At 39.5% G+C, this 23617-nt stretch overlaps 1 protein-coding gene across 9 annotated transcripts in view; it reads right to left on the bottom strand.

Moving 5' to 3' along the window:
• The window catches only part of PCDH17 (protocadherin 17), a 97873-nt gene extending 79117 nt beyond the window's left edge, over positions 1–18756 (bottom strand). For 7 of the 9 annotated variants that reach the window (XM_071805954.1, XM_071805959.1, XM_071805951.1 and 4 more), the window contains exon 1: positions 13704–18756. In XM_071805954.1, the coding sequence (XP_071662055.1) occupies positions 13704–16331 (2628 nt within the window). In that variant the 5' untranslated portion in view covers positions 16332–18756. The remainder of the gene's footprint in view (positions 1–13703) is intronic. The other 2 variants (XM_071805949.1, XM_065842975.2) reach the window with 2 other exon arrangements.
• Between the last annotated feature and the right edge of the window lie 4861 nt (positions 18757–23617).

Below are 23617 nucleotides of genomic sequence, written 5' to 3'. Positions count from 1 at the left end.
GCATAAAATGGAAAGTTTTATTGAATACACCATGAATATAGTAGCAGTGGTCAAGTAGGTTTGGATAGAAAAAATAAAGCCTTTCAGCTGTAAGACTTTGTATAACCATCCACAACTCTGTCACTTCAGTGTTAACCTATTGCAATGTCATAATACAAGACTCTGATTCAGAACAAACAAGAAAAATAGTGAACTTATTTGATAGGATCACCTCACCCAGAACACAACACTCACTTTTCTAGGGATCTCCACAGGTAATCTATAAACTGAAAGGTATTTAAGGGGCTGACTTTGACCTGTAAATTCTTAATAGCCTGGCATTAAAAAAAAAAAAAAATCTGGATTACCCCTCTCATTACAGCTTGCCATATCGAGAGTGTGAAATCAGAATTTACTATTTATTGTTAAGACAAGGAAGATCTACATAAGAAGTGTTCTCTGCACAGATTCCAGGATTAGGAACAGTTTTTTATTCTGTTCCAAACCAGTGTTGGTTTGTCAGCATCTAGGACACTGCTGCAAGTTTCACCAGGGTTAGAGAGGCTGAACAGAATGCTAATATTTGACTGAGGGGTTAGTTACACTGCTTAGATTATGGGTTTGCCTCTAATTAGCAGGATGTTCACTTGGCATGTAAGTACTTTTTTTTCTAAGAGAATGCATGCAATGGCAACTGAAGGATGCATTTATAATACGTATGGATTTATTTATTTATTTATTTGTTTATTTCTTTTTAGTCATGAACTTTCAAAGAAAACATCTAATGCAACCTTTTCTAAATAATGTCCACTTCATGAAAGTACCAAAGCCAACAGTCAGAAGTAAGTGTGTCTGTGTAAGTCTCTTTCAAAATTGGAAATGAAATGAAAATACAACAGTACAGTGACAGAAATTCCAGACAAAAACTCATGCAAACGGGAAAAAAAGCATTTGTTAAGATCATTCACGCTGCTCTTCCTGAATATTCAATCTGGATATACCCATTATCGTGGATGATATGTAACACAGACTAATGCTGCTCCCTGCAGGTAGATCATGAGCCCACATGAAGCCACACTGACTTCCACCTTCACTGGAATTCAACATGGAGTTGAGTGCTTAGCTGCAGAGAGTATTCTCCAGGAGTGGAGCCTTTTACCTGCAATTCTTCTACACATGTGCCATCAAAATTTGTTTTCAAGTAGAAAAGCTCATTAGGAAATTAATTAGATTATTTCTATGGGGAATTATTAATTCACATTATTTCAGGGTCATCTCAACTTACTGGTGGTTCTTTGTAAATAAACGTGTCATTGTGCCATTGAGAATAAAACAAAAGCCATACGATATTAAAGGTCTACTATTTGGCCTTCAGTTCATGTGCAATCTTGTTAACTTCACCATAAATTCCTAGGAATGAGTAAACTTGGAGTTTTTGGTTGGTTTTGTTTAAATCTTCTCAGGCAAAAAGTAATAAAGTATAAAATGCCCATCTAAAGTACGCTAAGATCAAGATTAAACTCATTAATTTTCCATGAAAATAGAATTAAGATCTTACTCCTCAGACCTTATGTATCAAACTTCAGTATACAGACTTTCCAAGGTAATAGTATGGAGCCCTATTCCTCAATATTTGTAAGAGGATTGCAGCTTTAACCTTAACCACAACATAACGAACAGCACCAATATAATGATAATCCAAGCTACCAGCAACCTTAAGAATGTGCAAGGAATAGACAGATACTGGCAGGAATTAATCTGCCATTTTCACACATCTGCCCAAGGGAGGTATTGTAATTGCAAAAATTTACTCTTAGACTGCTGAGACTCATAGTAATTATGTTTCTTTTTTAATAGAAATAGCCACAGGTAGTAACAAATTGGGTTTTGAGATGGGGAACGGGGCATGCATTCTAACCCAAATTACTATGTAATTGTCTTTATTATAAAATACTATAGAAAACCTATGGCTCCAAATCTAAATCAGAACAAAACCTTTCCTTTAAATAAAGTCTTCTCCCACAGCTATTTAACATGTATGCCTATTTCTTCATTTACTGATATCAGCAAGACCAGTATGACTGCAAGCAATTTAACTATCTGAAGATATTTGCCAATACTAACCAAAATTCCTAAAACTTACGTTTGCATAATAGATACAGCTTTATTGTACTTTACTTTCATGCAAGTAAAGTAGACTAACAAGTAGGTCACAATCTGGAAATCTAGTTACTCGTTCCTAAGGTTCCTTTGGCAGTATCAGGGGATGAAGAAGAGACTGTGTGTGGTCTACATATCTTTTAAAGGAACTCAAAGTTTTCTTCAAAATTCTAGATGCCTGATTGAAATTAATGAGCACTAGAAAGTACTTAAAATGAGTTATTTCATGCTTGAAGGAATTATTATTTAATTACCATCACATTATTGAAATAATGAGATGTATACTATTGGGAAAGATCATGTATAGGTGGTCAATGAAAAAATAATGAAATAAATTCAACGAGTTACTTCTGCCCCTTGCAATACTATGGCTTATTAAGCCTGAAACGAAGCTGCAGGTATTGTAAACAGACAAAAGATATTTACGTGTTTAAACAAAATGAAGAAATGTTGAAAGAAATAACATAAAACACTTTGTTTTCCCCCTTTTTCCACCCAGGGGCTACAAAGCTGTGACTGATACTTTCCTTTCTTGGAGATATGAGATGCAAATTATCATGTGTTTTTTAATACCTGACACAGCTGATGGAAGCAACTGAGTGATGATTATTCTCATATGTCACATGACTTATACCTCCTTTTCATCATCACCTTCAGTCCTGAGGTCTCATAGTGGGATACAGAGTTTTAAGCAAGATGTATAACTTCTACCATGAAGTGGAAAATGAGATCCTTCCTTACCTATACTCTTGCCTCAGGAAAAAAATGACAACAGCATTTGTCTCTAAACTTGATGTTTTCTAGGTTGTGACAAAAGTGGCAGATTGATAGCATCTTCCAAAACAGTGTTACACGGCTTGGTACAGATTGTACACAATATTAAAAAAAAAAAAATAGATTCACATTGGTTGTTAATAATGCCTTTTATCCAGTTAGATAGTTCTTTTGAATCCATGCTGCTCTCTTGTTTATGTATCTACCCATATGTATTTGTACAAAGAGTTGTAGTATTTGGCATATAGTCTAGAAATCCAAATAGTTTTAAGGCTTTGTGGTTGCCATTTTTTAAAGGCTTTTAGATTCCTTGTTTCCCAAGCACTCTAAATTCCGCTATATTCTTATTGTCATTTGATCCACTGAAATGATGAAGAGATCAGAAAAGAACATACTTCGTACTTTACAGCTGTGGCTGGATAATCTTGCTCATGATCATCAAAGCAGGATTGTTTTTATGATCTTCAAATCTGCATATCAAATTACACAAGTCTACGCGAAAAAGCAAAAATATCAAATATTCAGACATCAGGACTATCTCAATAGAGCACTAGAGAATGCATTTGGAGGCTAAGTGAAACGAACAGCTTTTGCAGCTCTGCAGAGTTTTTAAAGGAAAAGAGAGAAGCAACAGGGAACAGTTCAGCTAACATAGACTAGCAGATCTGGACTGAATCCTGCACATGCTTATGCACATCAGCAACTTCTCCCCTGTAAGCCATCTATTTAATTGAATGGTTTTATTGACCTAAATAAAAATATTTCCTGAATAAGTGTTTTAAGGATCATGCCTTGAAAGACATAATACTAATGGTAGTATACATATTAAAGACATCATCCTACTCTTTCTAGATTTGTGAAAAAATAACCTTTTCCTCAATACCAATAGGAACAAAGGCCAAGTGCTGAATATTAGATGCATTATTAAAACAATGTTCTGTTCTTTGTCACCTTTAAAGTTTTATAGAAATAATTTCATTAAGAATTAATGAAAATTTGTTTAGCCCACTTCAGCTCACTTTTTTTTTTTAAACTAAGTTGTAACTAAACAATCTTAACCATAAGTGGTTGCTTAGCAATCAGCAAAGAACAAGACAGAAATATCGTAAGTAAAGAAACTGACTGACATGTTCTGTGTTTGAATCATGGCATTCATTAACAACAACAAAATAACATGAACAGAAGTTTGAAACAAAATTCTATTAATAAAAGAATACATATAACTGTCTTTAGAAACAAATTATGCATTTAAAAGCTATGAGTTGTGATTCACATGTCTGCTCTGTGTAAAATATCTTTTCACTATTATTAAAAATACATTAAAATCCTTCAAATTTTGATGGACCCATTATTTACCTTTTGTTTTTAATTCAATTGTCAAGTGTGCTTCCAATGATTTTAAAACTGGTATATATCTACAAAGCAAGCAAGAGTTTATAGCTTTGAAGACTTGAAATTGATTTTTAATGCACTAGCTTTCAAACACTACAAAGGCTGCTCTCTGCTGATAAAGACAGTAAACAAGAAATTGTTCTTTAAATGTTCCCTTTAATGTTTTTCTTTAATTAAAAATCAATCAAAAACCATTGCAACATTAAAAAATTTTAAATTAAGACATTAAAAAGTGTGTAACGTTTTTGACACAAAACGCATTCAAACTAGAATGACAACTTATGATGTTACTTTACTTGTTTTAGTTTAGACTTTCTTTGCACTGTAAACATTGTTAATTAAGAAATAAAACCAGATAAAAGTAGTTTACCACTAAACACAGCTATTTTTACTGAGCAGAGATGTTAAAAATATTATAAAATCAAACTAGATGTTAAAAAAATACTGAAGTAAAATGCTTTTTAATACCTTTAGATTATTTTAATATATTCCTTTCCTCTAATGAGACCAAAGCCTATTTATGTAGATTAGTTACATCTAGAGTCTCATTTATCCAACCTGTATTTATCTTTTGATCACAAAGCTTGTTAACTTAAATGGTCTTTTATTGTTATGATTCGTTTTCCCATAATTATGCAGTTTAGTTGGCTGATTTTTTTAATAAATATATGTAAACGCGCCAATCATATTCAGCAGTGTTATGCTGGATGTTCAATGAACTGTAAGAGTCATTTCAATACAATAAAACTGCCTGGAAGTCTTCCAGGGCAAGGACTGCAAATACCAGTAATCATAGTGTCACTGGAGCTAGTACAGGCAAATACAAGCATGTCACACATACATCAATAGACGGTCTGAAACACTGCCTGAAACTAATTTTGCATGTCTATTACTGCAAGAACTTACAATATATCGATCAGAGGTCCCACCCACACAGCTCAAATTGTGCGTTTGTATCTTGTAACAAGGCTTTTCCTCGCCCCTTTGGAGTCCTCCTTTGGTGTGCCATGAAGGTGGCAGCATCCAATGACCCAGCAGGGAACAGGATGTGATTAGAAACATTTCTATTATGGGTAAAAGTATTTTATGAACAAGAGGAATTCTGATCTGATAGATTAATCGCAAAGCAAATAGAAAGGTCCATGGCTAAAATAAAATACTGTTTACTTCAAGAATTTTACTTGCCTATATCACTTATAATGTACTAAATTGCAAATAGACCTTCATGAGACTGACTATCTTGAGGGTTGAAAGAGAAGATAACCCCTTACTGCATGAAAGTGAGATGCAATTTGATCTTTATGCTGTCCTGTACAAGTAACACTGATAATTTGCTGAAATTACATACCAATACATTTATATTAGAGGGGGTCCTCAATTTTGAGGACAAATCACCAGACCAAAAAAGGATCTACCTTCTAAACTCAAGCGAGATGAATTCATCTTCTGCTATTCTTTCTGTACAGGTGATACGATGAACTAGTGGAGGTAATTCAGTAGCAGAAAGAAATGCTTCTCATGTGACCTTAATGAATAGGAATTATATCAGCAGCCTTTGGGATTTAGCTAGAAAATATATGACTGCAGAAGGAAGTTATTTAAAGCACTGACTAATATCCTAATTAACAGAGAAAATTCACGTGAATTTGCTTGTTCTTGAATGTAGTACTTAATACTGTGTGTTTTATCTAAAATACTTAAAAAATTATCTATTTCCTTTTTTTCCTCATAGGATTTACAGTAATGAATCCAGGATCTTATTCTGTAAAAATAAATAGATAGATAGGTAGGTAGGTAGGTAGGTAGATAGATAGATAGATAGATAAATAGATAGATAGATAGATAGATAGATAGATAGATAGATAGATAGATAGATAGATAGATGTCTACAGCAAACTAAGAAGCAAAGGTTGCACTAAAAAAAGTATTACAAACATATTACTAAGGCTTACAATGCATCCTGGCTAAGATTTATGGCAGGCTGTACACTACTCCGTTTCATCTCATCATATCAGCAAAAGCAGCAACAACCAGTTAATCTCCTGTTGCCCCGTTAAAAACATAACAAATGAAACACTTAAACTTAAGGAACTTTTCCCCAAACCCAGTTTGCCACTCTCTTTCTAGTACCTTTTGCTGTTTGTTTGGTTTTGTTGTTCTTTTTTTTTTCTATTTAGATAAAAGCCTGAAGTCCCCTAAGAGTTTCACTTGTTTCACACATTTTTGAACCCTTTAGCACTAATTTCACCACTTCTCTTCTTACAGCTGAAGCAGAGATACAATTGACAGTACAAAGCTCTCAGGCTATCTGCTGCAAAAATTTGTTCCAACTACTCTATTCTGACCTTTTGACATCAAAGGATTGCTTCTATACTTTTAAAGATAAAATACAGGGCTGTGTTTCTGCTCCAGTCAACAAATCATTGTGCAAGTTCTTTTCACAGAAAATTCTTACCTGTTGGAAAATACTAATATTAGTGTCAAAATATCTTTTATTTACATGTGCAGGCACTCCTCAGTTTTGAAGAGGTATCTCAAGACCTTTGCCGTGCATCCATTATGTTTTCTTCAGAAAAAAAACCAACAATCCATATGCATACACTTTTTATATGTAGAACGAGTGTCTTGCATATTGAACCAAAAAATAATTTGACAAGGCATTTTAACTTTTGGGAGAACAACAACAAAACAAACAAAAAACTAAGCAGTATCCTTAAAATCATATGTGAAAATATTATCAGTATGTTAACACTTCCTGAAGAAGAAGTAAGTGAAAAGAAAAAAATGGGGGAGAGCGGGGGGGGGGGGGAGAAAAAATGTCTATTTTCATTTAAAAACAACATCACAACTGTTTTGCTGTCAAAGGTTGTGACTCAGAAAGAAATTATTTTTCATGACATTTTTTTCCTTATTAGTGAAGCCAGGTTGTATCTCTATTTTCTTAATACCAAGTAATATTTGCAAATATTTACATGTGTCTAATGATACTTTTACACGTAACAGTATTTGCTGAATTTTAAGAATAATATTGTATTATGTACACTTTCAAAAATATATGAAAATATTTATTCAACAATATGTTCAAAGGAGTCTTTGATTTCTTCTTTCAGCTGCACACCTGACTGTGTTACAGTTCACATCATAATTAAAAAATCTTCTAAATTCCAGTCTCCTTAGTTATTTGTTAAGAAGCTGTAAGAAAACATCACGAAAGGCTGAGATCTAAAAATAAAGAGTCAAATCATGCTAAGCTGCACTCTGTAAGGTTTGTAGTCACAATTTACTCTTGAACCACTGAAATCATTGATGAAGTCAAAATTATGCTATTGACTGAAATGTGAGTAACAACAGTCCCTTTCGTCAACACGGCTCATCAAAATTATGCTGGTAATCACAAATTTGAGTGAATTTTCCCATTTAAGGTTAGGTAGTGACAGTGAGCACCAGGATGAAGAAAGCTGAGATAACTTTTAAAAGCCATTGAGAGTCATGATCTGGTAAATCCTGCATTACTTGCTTCATGTCTTATTTTAACTGCACTGTTTTTTTTTCAAATCTTATACTTTATAAAACAGCAAGTTCTGCAGAGACATTATTATTCTTAATTTATTAGTTAATGAGAATTTCCATTCTGGCAATATAACTTTCTTTCTCATAATATCATTATTCTACTTCAGACTCTTAAAATGTCTTGATTCTGTTTCTTGTTCTATATTATCACATTTCATCTTGGAAAGTTGTTTAGATCCCACACAGGCCTATATATCAGAAATTAAACTTTTGGAATAATAATGCTATAAACCATACTGGCAAGGAGCTCAAGATCAAGACCAGAGCAGGTGTAACACAGAATAGGAGCCCAATTCTGCTCCCTCTGCCCATTCCAGCAGCCAGACAGGATGCCACAGTGAGCAGTATGTTGCCATATCTGGTCCTAAAATATATATATACTTTGTGTCACAGTACTATGCAGCGTATCTTGGCAAAAAACGAAATAATGTTTTACAGGAATATAGAAAAGATGCTGTCCTGAAATTTTTACACAGCCAACCTTGGTATTGACTTCATTGAATATGTAAAACTAAAGCTACAGAATGACATAACTAAAAATCATACCAAATGCAGACTATATTACACAATACAAACATTCACAGAGCTATTTTGAAAGACATCTAGCCTTGTAACACTGTAAAAACTACCATAATGCTTCTTAGCCCAGTAGTTCTGAAGTTTCATCTGATGATGATTTGATGTCCTTAGATACAGCCCCAGAATATGCAGCTGCGAATTTTGGGGAATAATAGAGAATGAACCTGCAAACTTACAAATCTGTGGAACTGTCCCTCTTGGTGCAATACGTTAACTTCTACTAGCTCTAGTGAGAGACAATAATGTTCCTTATGTGCAGCAGAAGATACAAAAATGAAATATGAATACCTCTGTTTTCAGGTAGGAATTTAAAACACTAAGAACAAATACAACTTCTGTGAGGAAATCTACTTCTCCTTACACTGCAGCAGCTGCAGACTTCTTTTTGTAATCTCGAAATTTCTGACCAGAAGTTGCTCAAAGTATGGAGCAGTATATCCAGAGACAGAGCAGCATTAATATAGCTTATGATTTTTTATTTCCCCTGAAGACTCTATCTTCTTAGGTACTACTAGATACCTGGTGACAAAGCTGAACTGGGACTTGACAGTAATCTATTGACACATCATACACATCAGGTGCCTGAAGTATTAAGAATGATCTGTACTTTATCATCAAATGCTACAGGACTACCTACTACAGCAGCTACGGTGATTCACAGCTTGAGAGCTACTTCCAACACAGTCAATCTTTTTTAACTTTTGTTTAGCAAAAGGTGTGATCACCGTTCTATTTATTCATTCTCATCTCATTCCTGATATATTTGCAGACCTCTCCAAGCTGCACCACAAATATCATAATAAATAATCTCTAGGATGATCAACATGCTTTGCATATGTAGATCATTTTCTACACTATTGTTATGTCACTTTGAGGAAGCTATTTCCAGGACCTACCTGTTTAAAGAAATTTTTTGTTTCCCTTTATCCATCTATTCTTTTATGTACTGGAAACCTGCAAGAAGAAATTGTGAGTTGTTCACCCAGGGAAAGGCAAACTGATTAACTCAGAACTTTTTGGTAGGAGAGGTACAAACATATATATGCAGGTTTGTACATGATATTTCTTTTTCTAAAGCCTGCTCTTCAAAATAAAGCAAAATCCTGTTTCTCTTACTCAGGTGAGTAGTTCAGCTTGATTTACTCACCAGAATGAGACAAACAGAATTTGTTCAGTAGTCTTTACGGTGTGGAGTGAACAGAAACCTTCTTTCAAAGCCACATAGATTTTCCATTTTCTCCTGCCTTTCTTTTTTTTTTTTTTTTTCTCCCCCAATAAAAATTTATTGTTTGGACCCTAAGTGATTCGAAAGTCACAAGGAATTTTGAATCTGGCAACAAAAATTATATAGCACTGGCCTATATTTAGGTATTTTTAACTGACTGACATTTGAAAGCACTTTTTAAAGTGCATTTAGAATATGATTGCTGAAATTAAAAGCAATGAAACATGCTAAAATGTAGCTTTTCTGACTTCCCAGTATGTTACTGAATACTGTTCTTCATTCACATCCACCTCACATGTGCATAAAAACACAACTGTCTATTTTCAAAGGTGCTAAGAACGTGCAAATGTCTTGCACCAATAAAAACTGGAGGTATACTGCATCCTTGCTTATACATCCATCCAAAATTATATACATATATATATATATATAAATGTATACAAGTTGTTCAGGGTTTTTTGGGTTTTTGTTTGTTTTGTTTTTGCTTTTTTTTTTTTATGTTGAAGATACATATGGATACATAGAACTAACACAACCATGACATATAGCTGGATGCTAAAAAGTAGTGAGTAAACACACAAGTTGCTAAACTGTGGGACTAACATGTAGCAGAAGTCACTTGAGGAGAGGTAAGATGACACCTCTCTTACACATACCAGATAGTATTTTCTTCAGCTGCTGGTCATTTTGGGTCAGTCTGAAACCCATTGTCACTAAGTAACACTTTATTCCACAGGTATTCATTGATATAAAATTGGGCTATCTGTAGAACAAAATACTCTTCATGAGAAATAAGGGAATCATAAGGCATATGTACTTTACTGGCTCTTACTACAAAGCAAAAATATGTTACGCACTCCTAAGAAGAGTGAAAGGATTTGGATCTTACTGAGAAAGAAATTATTTATTTGATTTTAAATATTTACAGACTCAATTAGATGTACTAGGTAATAATATAATATTTAATATGTATATATATATATTCATGGATATGTAAGTATGTGTGCGTGTGTGTGTATATATATATATATATATACACACATATATATAAACGTAAAGTTTTAATAACAGGCTCCTGCTAAAGAATTCTGACATTAAACACTTGCAAGAAAATGAGAGTGAAGACAACCAGTACCATTGTATGTAATATATAGTGCAAGATTTTTGTGGCTCATTAATAATCTGGAAAAACTAAAGCGAATATTTGCTAGACAACATTTATACAGTCATTTACCCTTCCCTTACTGAGGTAAAAAAGAAGACTGCTTTTCTGAATTGACTAATGAAAGGAGATGGTGAAGCAGCTGTTTGAAATCTGTATCTTTTTTCCACTGGCTATACCTTTGATTCCTAACTGTGCAATTTGCTTTTCCAGACATAGGTTTCCTGGAGTGATTAAGGATACAGTAGATCCAGAGAGAGGGCTAATCCTTTACTATTTCCTCCTAAGTTTGTCATTTGAATTTTACATGAGGCAGAAGTATAGGAACAGACACAAAGTAGTATCTACATTCTAAACACAAATTTTATATAAAATTTACTACAGGGATGTGGAGATGGAGAATACAAAATGTATTTTAGTAACATAAAACTAGAGTGAAGAAGATCAGATTTTCTCACCTAGCTACTTTAAGTCTAGGCCTTTCCTAAGCAGGAACCAACTGCTCTTGTTTCATACTGTGTATTCATTTTGTCAATACAACTATGAAATGTAGTATCAATAAGTATGTTTGAACAGCTTGTTCACTAGGGAGAAATGAAAGTTTTCTAATCTACTGGTTGGACCATCTATACATCTGAAACAGTCTGTGTAGATGTTCAGGGAAAGTAAACACAATATTAGATAGACCAGTATGTGTTATGAGGGGTTATGATTAACATTTCCCACAGTTGTCATAATGAAAACTATCATAGAAACCACAACACACCTTTTTAAGGGAGGAAATTCCTCTTTTAGCTTTATATAGAGCTCAGAAAAAAATCATGATTGATATTATACAGTGAACACTGTAAAAAAAGGAATAATATTTTCCATAGGGATTTTACACTACAATTGAATCTTTACTACTCAGTAGCATCAATACATGAATTAATTGCTTTATATAGACATTACATGGTTGTAGGAAAGTATAATTTTCTGTCTTTTAGTAACTATTACACTTGTCAGTAGGAAAAAAAGTGTGGTGTTTTTTTTAGCATTCTGACAACTCTATTTTACAGTAAAAAGTTGACATTACTTAAACAAGTATCATTGAAAGTTATTTGGTTTTTAAAGTATGAATACTAAAGCAAATTATCTCTGGTTGTGCCCTAACCTAAACTCTTTACTGAAGTGTCACTTTTTGTTAAAATCAATTTCAGATTTTAAGTATTGCTCCCCTCGCCTAATTGATAGCAACACAAATTCATGATAGGCATAAAATGAAATTGTTTCTGTGACACAACTCAATAGTGGGTTGATGATTAGTTCACAGTGACCTTGTACAGACAGCCGTTTTGCTTTTTTTTTTTTGCCTTTTTTTTTTTCCAGTTATAAATATTCAATTTACAGGCTACCAGTTGCTGGAATTTTGGTTACTTAACCTGACAAATACCAATGGCCATTTCTATTTTGTTTAAAACATTAGATACAGGCAGTAACTAGAACATTCAGTGTTCACAGACGGCAGGGCATGATAACTCAAAGATATAATGAATTTTCTTTTGGTACATCGAGTGTCTACAGTGCAACTTCTTTCCCACTAGCTTCATGCACAAAATGAGTCTGTGTCACTTCTGATACACTCAGCTCACTCCCCTATGACTCAGAACAGCATATTAGGAGAACCATAGGATAAAACAGATATGACATTTCAAGTATATTTATTAGTCATTGTCCAGAGCCTGCTTTCAATTCAAACATTAAAAATCACTTTGGAACATACCTGTAGTATTTGAACATTAAGCAGCATTAATCATGAAGTAATATTTTAAATTAAATCAACTGGAGCCAAATTCTGCCCTCACCTTCACTCTGCAAGTTCGTCGCTCTGCAATACATCTTCTGAGTTTGGATTTTAAACTATCTGCTAAAAATTAAGTCATTCTTTGATTAGCACCCTATATCCAATGGTCCAAATTCTGACATTTCTCAGATTCACAAAAGTTGGTAGAGGACAGTGTGCAGAATGCAGCCCAGCTGTAATTTCTAAATGAGCTCTGGCAGAAGAAAAAGCATGTAAGTCTCTTAGTACAAAGCAATCATCAATATCTACTCAGGCTACTGGAAATCTGACCAGTTGTTTTATTGTTTTATGACAGGATGTGAGTTTTGTTAACATTTGGGGTAGAAGGGAATGGCCACACACATTTTCTTTCTATTTGACTAAGCAAAATTTTAAGCGCTGAAGGTTTGGTTGTTTATGGGAAGAGGAGGAGGCAATGGGGCCCCAATGCTACTGTTATGTGTAAAAAAAATAAAATAAAATTATGTATAATTCTAAAGAAGGAAATTATAAAAATTAAAAACACACATCTTGGAAAGCTAGTTCATATTTACATACAGGGTTGAAGGGCTATAATACACTGCTGCAATAGATGTCCTCAGTGTGTAGAGTTTCTCCCACACCCTATTAGTTACTGCAGATGATATGACTGCTTCAGAAACATCTTCCCTTTTCTCTACCCCAAACCAAAGCAAAGTGAAACCTGTGGAAGTGCCCACCTTTGTCTGACGATCTTCTGCAAAAATACCCCAGAGTGCCCCTAACCTACTAAATGCCTATCTGTGCTCTCACATGCACCTCTTTCGTACTGATGTAACTCTCTCTCAGTGGGCATTTACTTTTGAATCACATGGGAAACACCAGTGTGACAGCAGAACCAGACCCACCAGATGTGGTCTGGTTCCACTTTAAGTCCACCTCTCTGTAGTGACATGTGTTGGTCCCTTCAGTGGTGCCTTACAGCAGATTTCACTGCAGACAAAAGGTAAAGTTAAACCAGAGTCTAAAGTGAGGTCCAGGGTATTCTAAAAGTCTCCTACCTGAATTATGGACATCCGGCTCGGGGGAGCCTCGCTGGCGTTAGTCCCTTGCCCTGTGAAGCTGGTGTGGCAGCCCACATGTCCCTGGGGTACAGTCAGGTTGTTGGAGGCAGGCTTCAGGTACATCACCTCAGACCTGGGAGAGCTGAGGGGCAGGCGGGTCTGGTAGTCAAAGTACATGGGTGATGTGGCCAGAGATGGGCTGCTCACCACATTCATGACATTGAGGGGGCCTCGGCTGTCCTCGCCCTCACTGGGAACCAGCATAATGTCATTCTTGCTGATCTTCTTCTTCTTGCCCTTGCCCCCTCCACTGCCACTGCCTCCTCCTCCCCCGCCACTGCCTCCCCCTCCTCCCAGCTGAGGGTGGCTATACTCAGCAATGCGACAATTATAGGTGCGGATCTCCTTGTTCTCTCGCTTGCACTTCACAGCAATAGTGATCATGGCAGCCAGCAAGATGATGGAGACAGTGCTCAGCGTCACGATCAGGGGCAGTGACAAGTCCCAGTGTGGTCGCCGATGCTGCTCACCATTCACTTGTGGCTCACCAGCCTCAGGCAGGGGCCCTGCCAAGGCCCTGACAATGAGCTTGGCCACTGCGGAGAGGCTGGGCTTGCCGTGGTCACTGACTTTTACCACCAGTTCAGCCACAGGGCTGAGCTCCTCCCAGTAGGGGTGCAAGGTGCGTATCTCGCCACTAGTGGGGTCCATCTCAAAGAGGTGCTCCTCATTGCCTTCCACAATCTCATACGTGAGGCGTCCACTCTCCCCAAAGTCACTGTCCAGGGCACGGACGGTGCCCACGGGGTAGCCCACCCCAGCATTGCGTGGCACCTGCAGCTCAGCAGTGTCATTGATGAGGGCAGGCAGGACAATGAGGGGTGCATTGTCATTGACATCGAGCACCGTAACACGTACCGTGGCGTTGCTTTCACGGTGGGGTGAACCTGAGTCTTTGGCCAGCACACGAAACTCAAAGTGTTTTGTCTGCTCGTAGTTGAAGCTCCTCAGGGCATAAATAGCACCATTGGTGGGGTTGACAGAGACATAGGTGTAAATGGAAACATCACCCACATGCCCAGGCAAAATGGAGTAAGAGACTGTCCCATTTTGGCCCAGGTCAGGGTCCTGGGCCAAGACGGAGCCCAGGTACTCTCCAGGGATGTTGTTCTCGGGCACCTGTAACACATAGAGGTTCTTGCTGAAGCGGGGTGGGTTGTCGTTCTCATCGAGGATCCGGACAGAAAATGACTTGGTGGAGTTGAGTGGAGGGTTGCCTCCATCACGTGCCACGATGGTCACATTGTACTCATCCTGTGCCTCACGGTCCAGGGGTCGGTCAGTGACCACTGTGTAGAAGTTATCATAGTTCTCCTCCAGGGTGAAAGGAATGGCTCCAGGCCCACCGCCACCACCCAGCACCCGGCACTGGAGCTGCCCGTTCTTGCCTGAGTCACGGTCAGTGACTCGCACCAGGGCAATGACAGTTCCTGGTGGGGCAGCCTCACTCAGTGCTCCCTGGCGAACGGAGACAAAGCCGATGGTGGGCGCATTGTCATTGCGGTCAATGAGGCGGATGGTGACCTTGCAGTGAGCAGGGATGGGATTGGGCCCCAGGTCCCGAGCCTGAACATCAATCTCAATGAGGCCGCTCTCCTCATAGTCCAAATTGCCCTTGACACGGATGAGGCCACTCTGTGGGTCAATGCTAAACAGGTCACGAACACGGTCAGGTGCGTAGCCACTAAAGGAGTAGAGCACCTCTCCATTGGTACCCTCGTCGGCATCAGTGGCATTAAGGTCAATGACAGCAGTACCCAGTGGTGCATTCTCCGGCAGCTCTACCACATAGGAGGCTGCTTCAAAGACAGGGCTGTTGTCATTAGAGTCGATGAGGCGCACATTGATCTGCACAGTGCCCGAACGTGGTGGATCACCACCATCCAGTGCTGTCAGCACCAGGGTGTGGTGACTCTGCTCCTCACGATCTAATGGCTTCTGGATGACCAGTTCTGGAAACTTCGTGCCATCACCACGGGACTTCACATCAAGAGAGAAGAGACCGTAGTCATCACGGGTGAGCAGGTAGGTGCGCAGCCCATTGTCCCCAGCATCCGGGTCATGGGCACTTGTGAGGGGGAAGCGGGTGCCTGGAGCGGCATTTTCCGAGATGTCCATGTCCACTTGGTCAGAAGGGAACGCCGGTGCATTGTCATTCAGGTCCTGGATCTCCACCTTGATCATGCAGATCTCCTGGTCGTTGGCGAACACCTCGAGGGAGAGCTGGCACTTGGTGTTGCGTCGGCACAGCGCCTCCCGGTCGATGCGCTGCTTGGTGTAGAGGAGTCCGCTCTCCCCGTCCACATCCAGGAGGTGAGGGGCCGAGTTCTCCAGCACTCGGAAGGTGGACTTGGGGCCGCGGCCGCCGCCGGGGCCGCCGCCGGGAGCGCCGCGCTCCGCGGGCAGCATCCCGCCTCCCACCGAGCCCGCCGCCAGCCGCGCATCGCGGCCGATGTTCCCGATGACCGTGCCTGCTCCCTGCTCCTCCGGCACCGAGTAATTCAGGTTCTTCAGCGACAGGGCTGGAGCCCAGCAGAGGAAGAAGCAACAAATGGAAAGGTACATCCCCGAGGAGGGGTGGGGAAAGCAGCAGCTGCAGCGGCGACCAGGGTTGTCCCCGTCTTCTCTGCCTCCTGCTCTGGGTTGTTCTTCCTCCTCCTCCGTCGTCTCTCTCTCTTTTTTGTGTGTTTTTTTTTTTTTCCTTCTCTCTCCCCACCCCTATATTTTAAGTTCCTGAACCTGTTGCTCTAAAACATCTGCAAAGACACAGGATGAGAGGCAGCAAATGGACCATGTAGCTCAGAGGGAGGGAGCAATCGCAAGGGGGGTGGGGGGAGCGGCAGAGAGGCGGGGGAGCAGCTTCGGCAACGTTTCAGCAAGCGCTTGCCGTGCTTGCAGTCCCCTCACAGTTACTTCGGCCGTCCAACTTCAGCAGTAGGAGGATTTAAAAAATCAGAAAATTCGCAAATGATCTTCTCCTCCGGGCAGACGAAGCGTTCCCGATCCTTGAATCCCCGCAGATGTACAAAGGATAATAAAAATAACAACAATAATAAAAAATCGGCGGCAGTGGTTGTTTTTCTAAAAACGATCAAAAAGATTATTTTTCAAATACGTGTATTCATATATACATAGGAAAGGAGGGTGGCCACAAGTCTGTCAGCAGGGGTAGAAAATCTTATTTGCTATTCATCGCTTGTGATGGAGTAGACTGAAGGGGTGGGAGAGAGACAAGAAGGGGAAAAAAAGTCTCAGCTTGTTGTTGAAGCCCTCTTCGTGTGCAGTGAGAGGCAGTGAAATGTCTGATTGCACCGCGGGGTTGTTGATTTTCAGAGAGTGTTTTGCTGCATTTAGAGATCTGATCTTGCATTGCTTGCGGCAGAGAGCTGCATCTCGCTGCCACCGGTATTTCCCCCCTCTCTGTCTCGTACACCCTCTTTCTTTCCCGAATCAGAAGGAAAGGAGGATTGCAGGGCAAGAGGCAGAAACAAAACATACACAAAAAACCCCTGCAAAAACTAGTGTCCGGATTTGTAGTTTCCTTTCTCTCCCTCTACTATCAGCCTCTCATTCGTCCTTTTGTGAAGAAAAAAAAAATTAAACCCACCAGCTGACCGTCATTATTAGCAGTAAATACATATTTTGAGAGAAATCACAGACTGTGCTCAATCAGATGCACACTTGGGTTTCTTTAAGACAGGCCAGTAGCCGCCGCCACCACCACATCCTTTCTCTATGTGTATCTATGCGTTTGTGCGTATGCGTGTCTGAGGAGCTGCACTTTTCTCGATGCAGTTTAATTCCAGTTTGCTTTTCTCTCCAACCGAGAGGAAATCAACAGGCAACCCATGGCTGGACGCATAGATTAAAAAAAAAAAAAAGCAGCGAGAGAGAGAGAGTGAGAAAGGAAGGGGGGGAAGAGAGAAAGAAAGAAAGAAAAGCCACCCCCCCACACACACACTCTCTCTCTCTCTCTTAGTCTCTCGCTAAAAGGGAAACAGTCTCTGTATTCACAGGGCTGTGCTGTCAAGTGCCTCTCTTTTCTTTCTATTCAGCATCTCCTTCCAATGACACTGCCGCCTAGTCCTCTTCATTTAGAGGAGGGGAGAAGAAGAGGAAAAACAATCCTGGCGATGAATAAAGTGGGAGATCTTTTAAACGACTAATTCGCTTATATTAAAAACTATGCAGTTTCGCGATTGGTGTGATGCGGTTTTTTGCAATCCTTTCAAGCTTTAACTGTCTCTCTGGGCATCTTTGTACAGGGGAGAAAAGCGGTGGCAACGTCAGATGCGTTCCCCCCCTCCAATATCCCTTTCCCAGCGATAAAATGTATAGGTAAGTATTGGGGAAGGGTAACTAAATTTTATTTCAGGTTCTTCTAAAAAACAGAAATACATGAATGGCACATCCAGAAATGCAGGTGCTTCAATCTGCTGGATGAGTCAGATCCAGCGGAACAAATCGCATTCACTATCGCCTCCTGTTCCTCCCTTCACAGACATTAGTTGCAGCTTCTCCCTAACGCTTCTCTGACTCACTCTATAGACAGGAGAAAAAATTAATCAGGTTTATATTTTGGAGGGGAGGGGGGAGGAAGAAGGAAAAAAAAAAAAAAAAGAAAAAGAATGGGAGAGGGTGTCGGATCCAGCTACACTTTTACTATACCTCTTTCTCCGGGAGACTGAGGATCAGGAAAACAAGGCTGTTATCCACTCACTGGCACAGAGGCGCGTCTGTCTCCTGCTTTGCTGAGTGTTTTTAACCACCTTTCCTCAGTGTTATGTGTCATATAAATCAGAGATGTTTCATATTAAAAGAAAAAATAGGAAAAAAAAACAACAAAAAACCCCAGTAAAAACATAGGTTCCCAACATACAGCTCACAGATCTAGTTCCGAGTCTCAGTTCTGCACTGTTTTGTTTGTTTTTTTTTTTTCTCCTTTATTTAAGTCCGGACCCAAAGTACACAATTCTGCAACCTGTGGTAGAGAGGCTTTCAAAAGAAAAAGAAAAGAAGAAAAAAAATGAATGTTCTTCTCTGCCTCATTGATGAGTGGTAGTTTTCGAACAGACGGTCGCCAGTCTTAGCCAGACAGCACGCGAAAGTAACGCCGACTTCCCATAAACCAGATCCATTTCACCAGCCGCCCGCAGGTAAGTGGAGAATTCGGCGAAAATTCAACAGTTGGAGCCGCTCTCTGCCTCTCTCTCTCTCTCTCTCCCCCTCGCCTCCCTCACTGCAGCACAAGTAGGGCCGCCGCGCTCGCCCAGCGCCGCTCGCCGACTGCCTCTATTCACCTCACGCCGCGGCTTAAACATTGATACGGATTCCCCGCCAGCCAATCGGTGGCAGCGACGGCGACCGGCCCCGACGCCGAGCCGCCAATGGGAGGAGGCGGGCGGGCGGGGGAGGGGCGGGGCCGCGGCGGGCGCTGGGTGTCATTGATTAGATCGGTTCGGTGGGAGACGCGCAACGTGCGAAGGGTACCGGGCGAGCGGGCGGGCTGCGGTGTCTTGTCGCCGCGCACCGCAGCGCCGCGCCCCGGCCTCCCTCCCTCCCCCCCCCCCCGCCCCAACCCGGCTTCGCGTTATTTATTTATTTCTATACCACCTCCCCCTTTATTTATTTATTTTTAAGACATATTAACAAGTCGTCCGTGATGACGGGTGGGAAAGGCGCAGGGACGTGACACCCCCCCATTCCGCCAAAGCACTGCGAGGGCGAGGAACTCGACTCCGCGGCGTGGACCCCGAGTCCCCAGGGATGCCAGCGCACCCTCCCACCGCCCCGGGGACGGAGAGGGGGGAGATGGATGAGTACACCCGTCACCCCCTCCTCGGCCCTACGGGAGTCGCCCCGAGTGGGTGTCCCTCTTTCGAGGGGCAGGTCCTGAGGGTGGGAGCATCCCCCGATGCCCGCGGAGCCGCGGTACGACTGGGCGGGGGACGGGCGCGGCGGCAGACCTGCGGTGCAGGGCTCGGGGCTGCAGCAGCGCCCTGTCCTCCCTTCCCCTCGCTCCCCGCCCCGCGCGGCGCCCGCCTCCTCCCCCGCCGCGGCGGGAGGCTCTCGGCCAGGGCGGTGGGCGCGGGGGGAGCACTGAGGCTGGAAAGGTGAGTGCTCGGATTGTTGGAGCGCCGGTCTCATGATCTCGATCCGCGCCTACTGAGATGAAGCTGCCATTTGTGAGCTGTGGGTGATGAGCGTGTAAGTAGCATGAATCATTTAGGGGGAGAAAAGGAAAAAAAAAATCAACTCTAGAACAATTACAAGACGTTGTGACAATTATTTAATTATTTTAGGAGCGGCTCTTAAAATGCCCAGTTAAGGAAGCTACTCTTTCGTCTTGCTCAACAGGATAACCCACAGCCCTTTCTGAGTTACTATGCCCGTAAATATCATTTGACTTGGAGAAAGTCTTACGAGTTTTTAAATTCAAATAAGTGTTCTTTCTAGACCCATCTTCCCGTCCTGAAGACCCCTTTGTATCTTTGAAACGGATAGCTTGCCATGCAGAACGAGTCCGCTAGTAACCGTTATAAAACTAATGCTGCGATAAAATGCAATATATAAATAAACTATACATACATTAGTGGCAGCATAAAATCACTACTCTCAGACGTGCCAACTTGCTGTGTGTGAGCGACAGACAGACGAAATAAAGGATATGTTTACAAAATGGGCTTTGCTTTCTGAATGAGGGCTTCAGATTGGCTGATGGAAACTGGCGTATTTGGCTAAGTCACTTATTTGGAGAAGTTCCCTATAAAAGCAGCACAATTTAAAAATGGAATGAACACCAGAGTAAGCCTCTGAGCTATCAGGAGACCTCATTTCACTGTAACACGAGTCCTGTGCTGTTCTTTCGTCAATCCCTAGCCTATGCCAAACCTGGAGGATGTCTTGTGATGTCCGGATATTTTCTATGCAAGTTCTGCTAATTGGGGAAAAAAAAGGGTCATTGCAATTATGTAATGGCTCCCTCTAGCGTGCTAGAGATACTGCTGCATTGGGGGTATATAGTGTGTGTGCATGCCTCAGCGGGTACACATACGGTGACACTAATTTCCTTGCTGAGGGAGCAGCAGAGCACCAGGAGGATAAACCAGAAGTTTCACTATTACAGTGGCATGTACTAAGTAATATATTTCTGAAAATGTTTCTTACGCTTTATGTATGTGAAAAAGAAAAGAAAAAGAAAACCACCAACATGAATTTTACTGTGGTTTTTTTTTGTTTGTTTGGTCGGTTAGTTGGTTGTTTTTAGGTGGTGGGAGGCTAGTGTCGCCATCACTTTTTTTTTTCTCTAGCCTAGTGAATGCTTTTGTTTTTTTGGTTTTTTTTTGTTTGTTTGTTTGTTTTTTAAATATGACTCAGCATTACACATAAATACTCTGACTCCACAATGAAGTCAATACAATTTGGGGTACTCTGCAGTTTGTAGAATAAGTACTAGAGACTCTGAATTAAGGGAAAAACTCTATAACCTTTTGCCAATGTAAGTGGAGACTTTGCTTGTAAAATCTTCCTTTTTATCAAACACCTTGCATCTTACAAGATCCCATTGATACCAACAACACACATGGAATACTAAGAGGAGGGAAAATGAAATCTGAATCAGTAGCATTGGATCCTCAAACCTACGACTGACTGATGATCATAAATGAAACACCTACACGTCATTGTGATTTTTAGTGTTAACTTCAACAGAGTTATTTTTAATACTCATTTTCAGATATGGCTGATTGTTATCAATTTCTAATGATTTATTGGAAATTATATCATCTTGACATCTTTAAAAATTCTGGCTCTTAAACCCAATAAAGCCTTAGGTGCCTGACTGAAAAGAGCCAGATAAAAACATTATACCTGTATATTAACATGTTCTTCTGCCAGGCTGATGTTTCTTACATCAGACAGTATATAACAACAAAATGGCATTTATTGATTTTAATCCGCCTGTGCAAGTAATGAATATTTTATTTGTTCAATGATTTTACAATATATTTAAAATACTTTTTCTGTCAAAGTTTTAGCACACACTACGTATTTGATAGCTTCAACTAACTTCATAATTTTCTATACATTCATCAGTAAATCCCTTTGTTTTTCACATGGAAAAGTCAGAAATTAAATGTATGAATGTAATGTCAATGAGTGTCATTAATATCTACGTGTTGTGCCATGTCACTATATATTGAATATATACTGTATTTTATTTTTGAAAAAATGAAACAAAAACAAAATAAAAATGCTTATTAACAGCTTGATGAGAAAACTATCCTGTGGAGAAGCTAATACACAGATAAAATACAAATCCTTAATAATAAGTATACACATATAGAAGGCTTACACTATCTGACAGATTAAGAAGAAAACATTAAGCACACTGTATAGGAGAAGCTCAACAAAGAATTCTCCAATATACCAGCCTTAACAGTAACCTACATATGGATGGATTTAAATTATGCTTTGGAAAACTACTTTTTGATACTTGAAATGTTTGTTTATTGGAAGTTGCAGCCTCACATCAATCAAAATAACTGATAGGAACGGGAGACATCTCAAACCCAACTTTTAAAAAAGTGTGGATTAATCATGAACATAATACAACAGTATTCAGACTTTTTTGTGGGAGAGTTTCATAACTAAATCTACTAATTTATTACTCTGTCCTCAGCAAAGACAGGTAAACCTTTGTAATTTCAAAAAAAAAAAAAGGAATAAGAAATATCCTCAATCAGAAGCATTGAAATAAAAATCCTTAGTCTCAGTGTGGAGGGTACTTAAGCATAGCACAAAAATCTCAGAAGAAATATCTCTAAACAAATAAAAGAAAAAAGAAAGGCAAGGAAAAGATCAATATAGTTAAATGTCAAGGTTCAATATTTAAGTTATTTGAGCCTAAAGTGTATCATTGGGAAAGCCCAAATCCAATCATCTTGAAAACAACAGAAAGAAGTAAAATTAGAAAGGCCAAGGAGGGAGTATGAAGAACCAAAAATATAAGAGAATAAATTACCTTCTGAAAACAAACACACACTTTATCGATATGAGGAAGCCATGACAGAACTGGCAGGCCTATTATTTGGCCAGCTATAAAAGAAAAATCGTTGCATAAAAATTATATTTCTGTCCTCTAATACTCACATCAAATGAAGACATTTCCTCAGGTCAAGTTTTTTTTTTTTAGTAACAAAGATGAGATGTGGGTGTCTGCTGAGGTGTCAACAAAGAGATTCTTGAAGAGTGAAAAGTATCTACTAAATGATAGTCATCAAGTGTTCTTACAGAATCTGAAAATGAGGTAAACGAACTGTTAAAAATATGCAGTCATTAAGATCAGTTACTATGTGTGAGGATTAAAAGGTACAAAATCTGTTTGTCTTTTAAAAGGACTAAAATGGTGATCAATGAATTGCAAGCTTTACTTTTAGTACTAGTAAAATTATTTGAAATTACAATTAAAAATAGAAATTATACAGTATCTAGAGAAATGTAAGAGGAGTGCTGTTCAGAAACTCAATGAAATCGATAGAAACATTTCCACTGATTTGATCTGTCCCATTAGCAAAGTAGCACAACTTACATAGATTAAAAGGACATTTATTCCTTTTATTAGCATGTTTCAAAGTAGCAACAGAACAATTAGAAAAAAAACCCTACTTTTGTCTCTCTTTCTGTAAGCAGTTTTATGTCAATTTAAATGTGAGTCCACACCAGCAAGTCATGTAGAAGAAAGGATAGTTGCTGAGAAAGAGAACAAGAAATAACAGTAAAGTAGGTAAAGACAGGAGAAGGGAAGTGTCTGCAAATTATATTAGTAGAGTAATGGAAGGGAGAGAAATAGG

The sequence above is a fragment of the Patagioenas fasciata genome, chromosome 1 (genome assembly GCF_037038585.1).
Source record: "Patagioenas fasciata isolate bPatFas1 chromosome 1, bPatFas1.hap1, whole genome shotgun sequence".
NCBI lineage: Eukaryota > Metazoa > Chordata > Aves > Columbiformes > Columbidae > Patagioenas > Patagioenas fasciata.
Note: the sequence above shows the minus strand (reverse complement) of the source record. Positions and strands in the feature narration are given on the sequence as shown.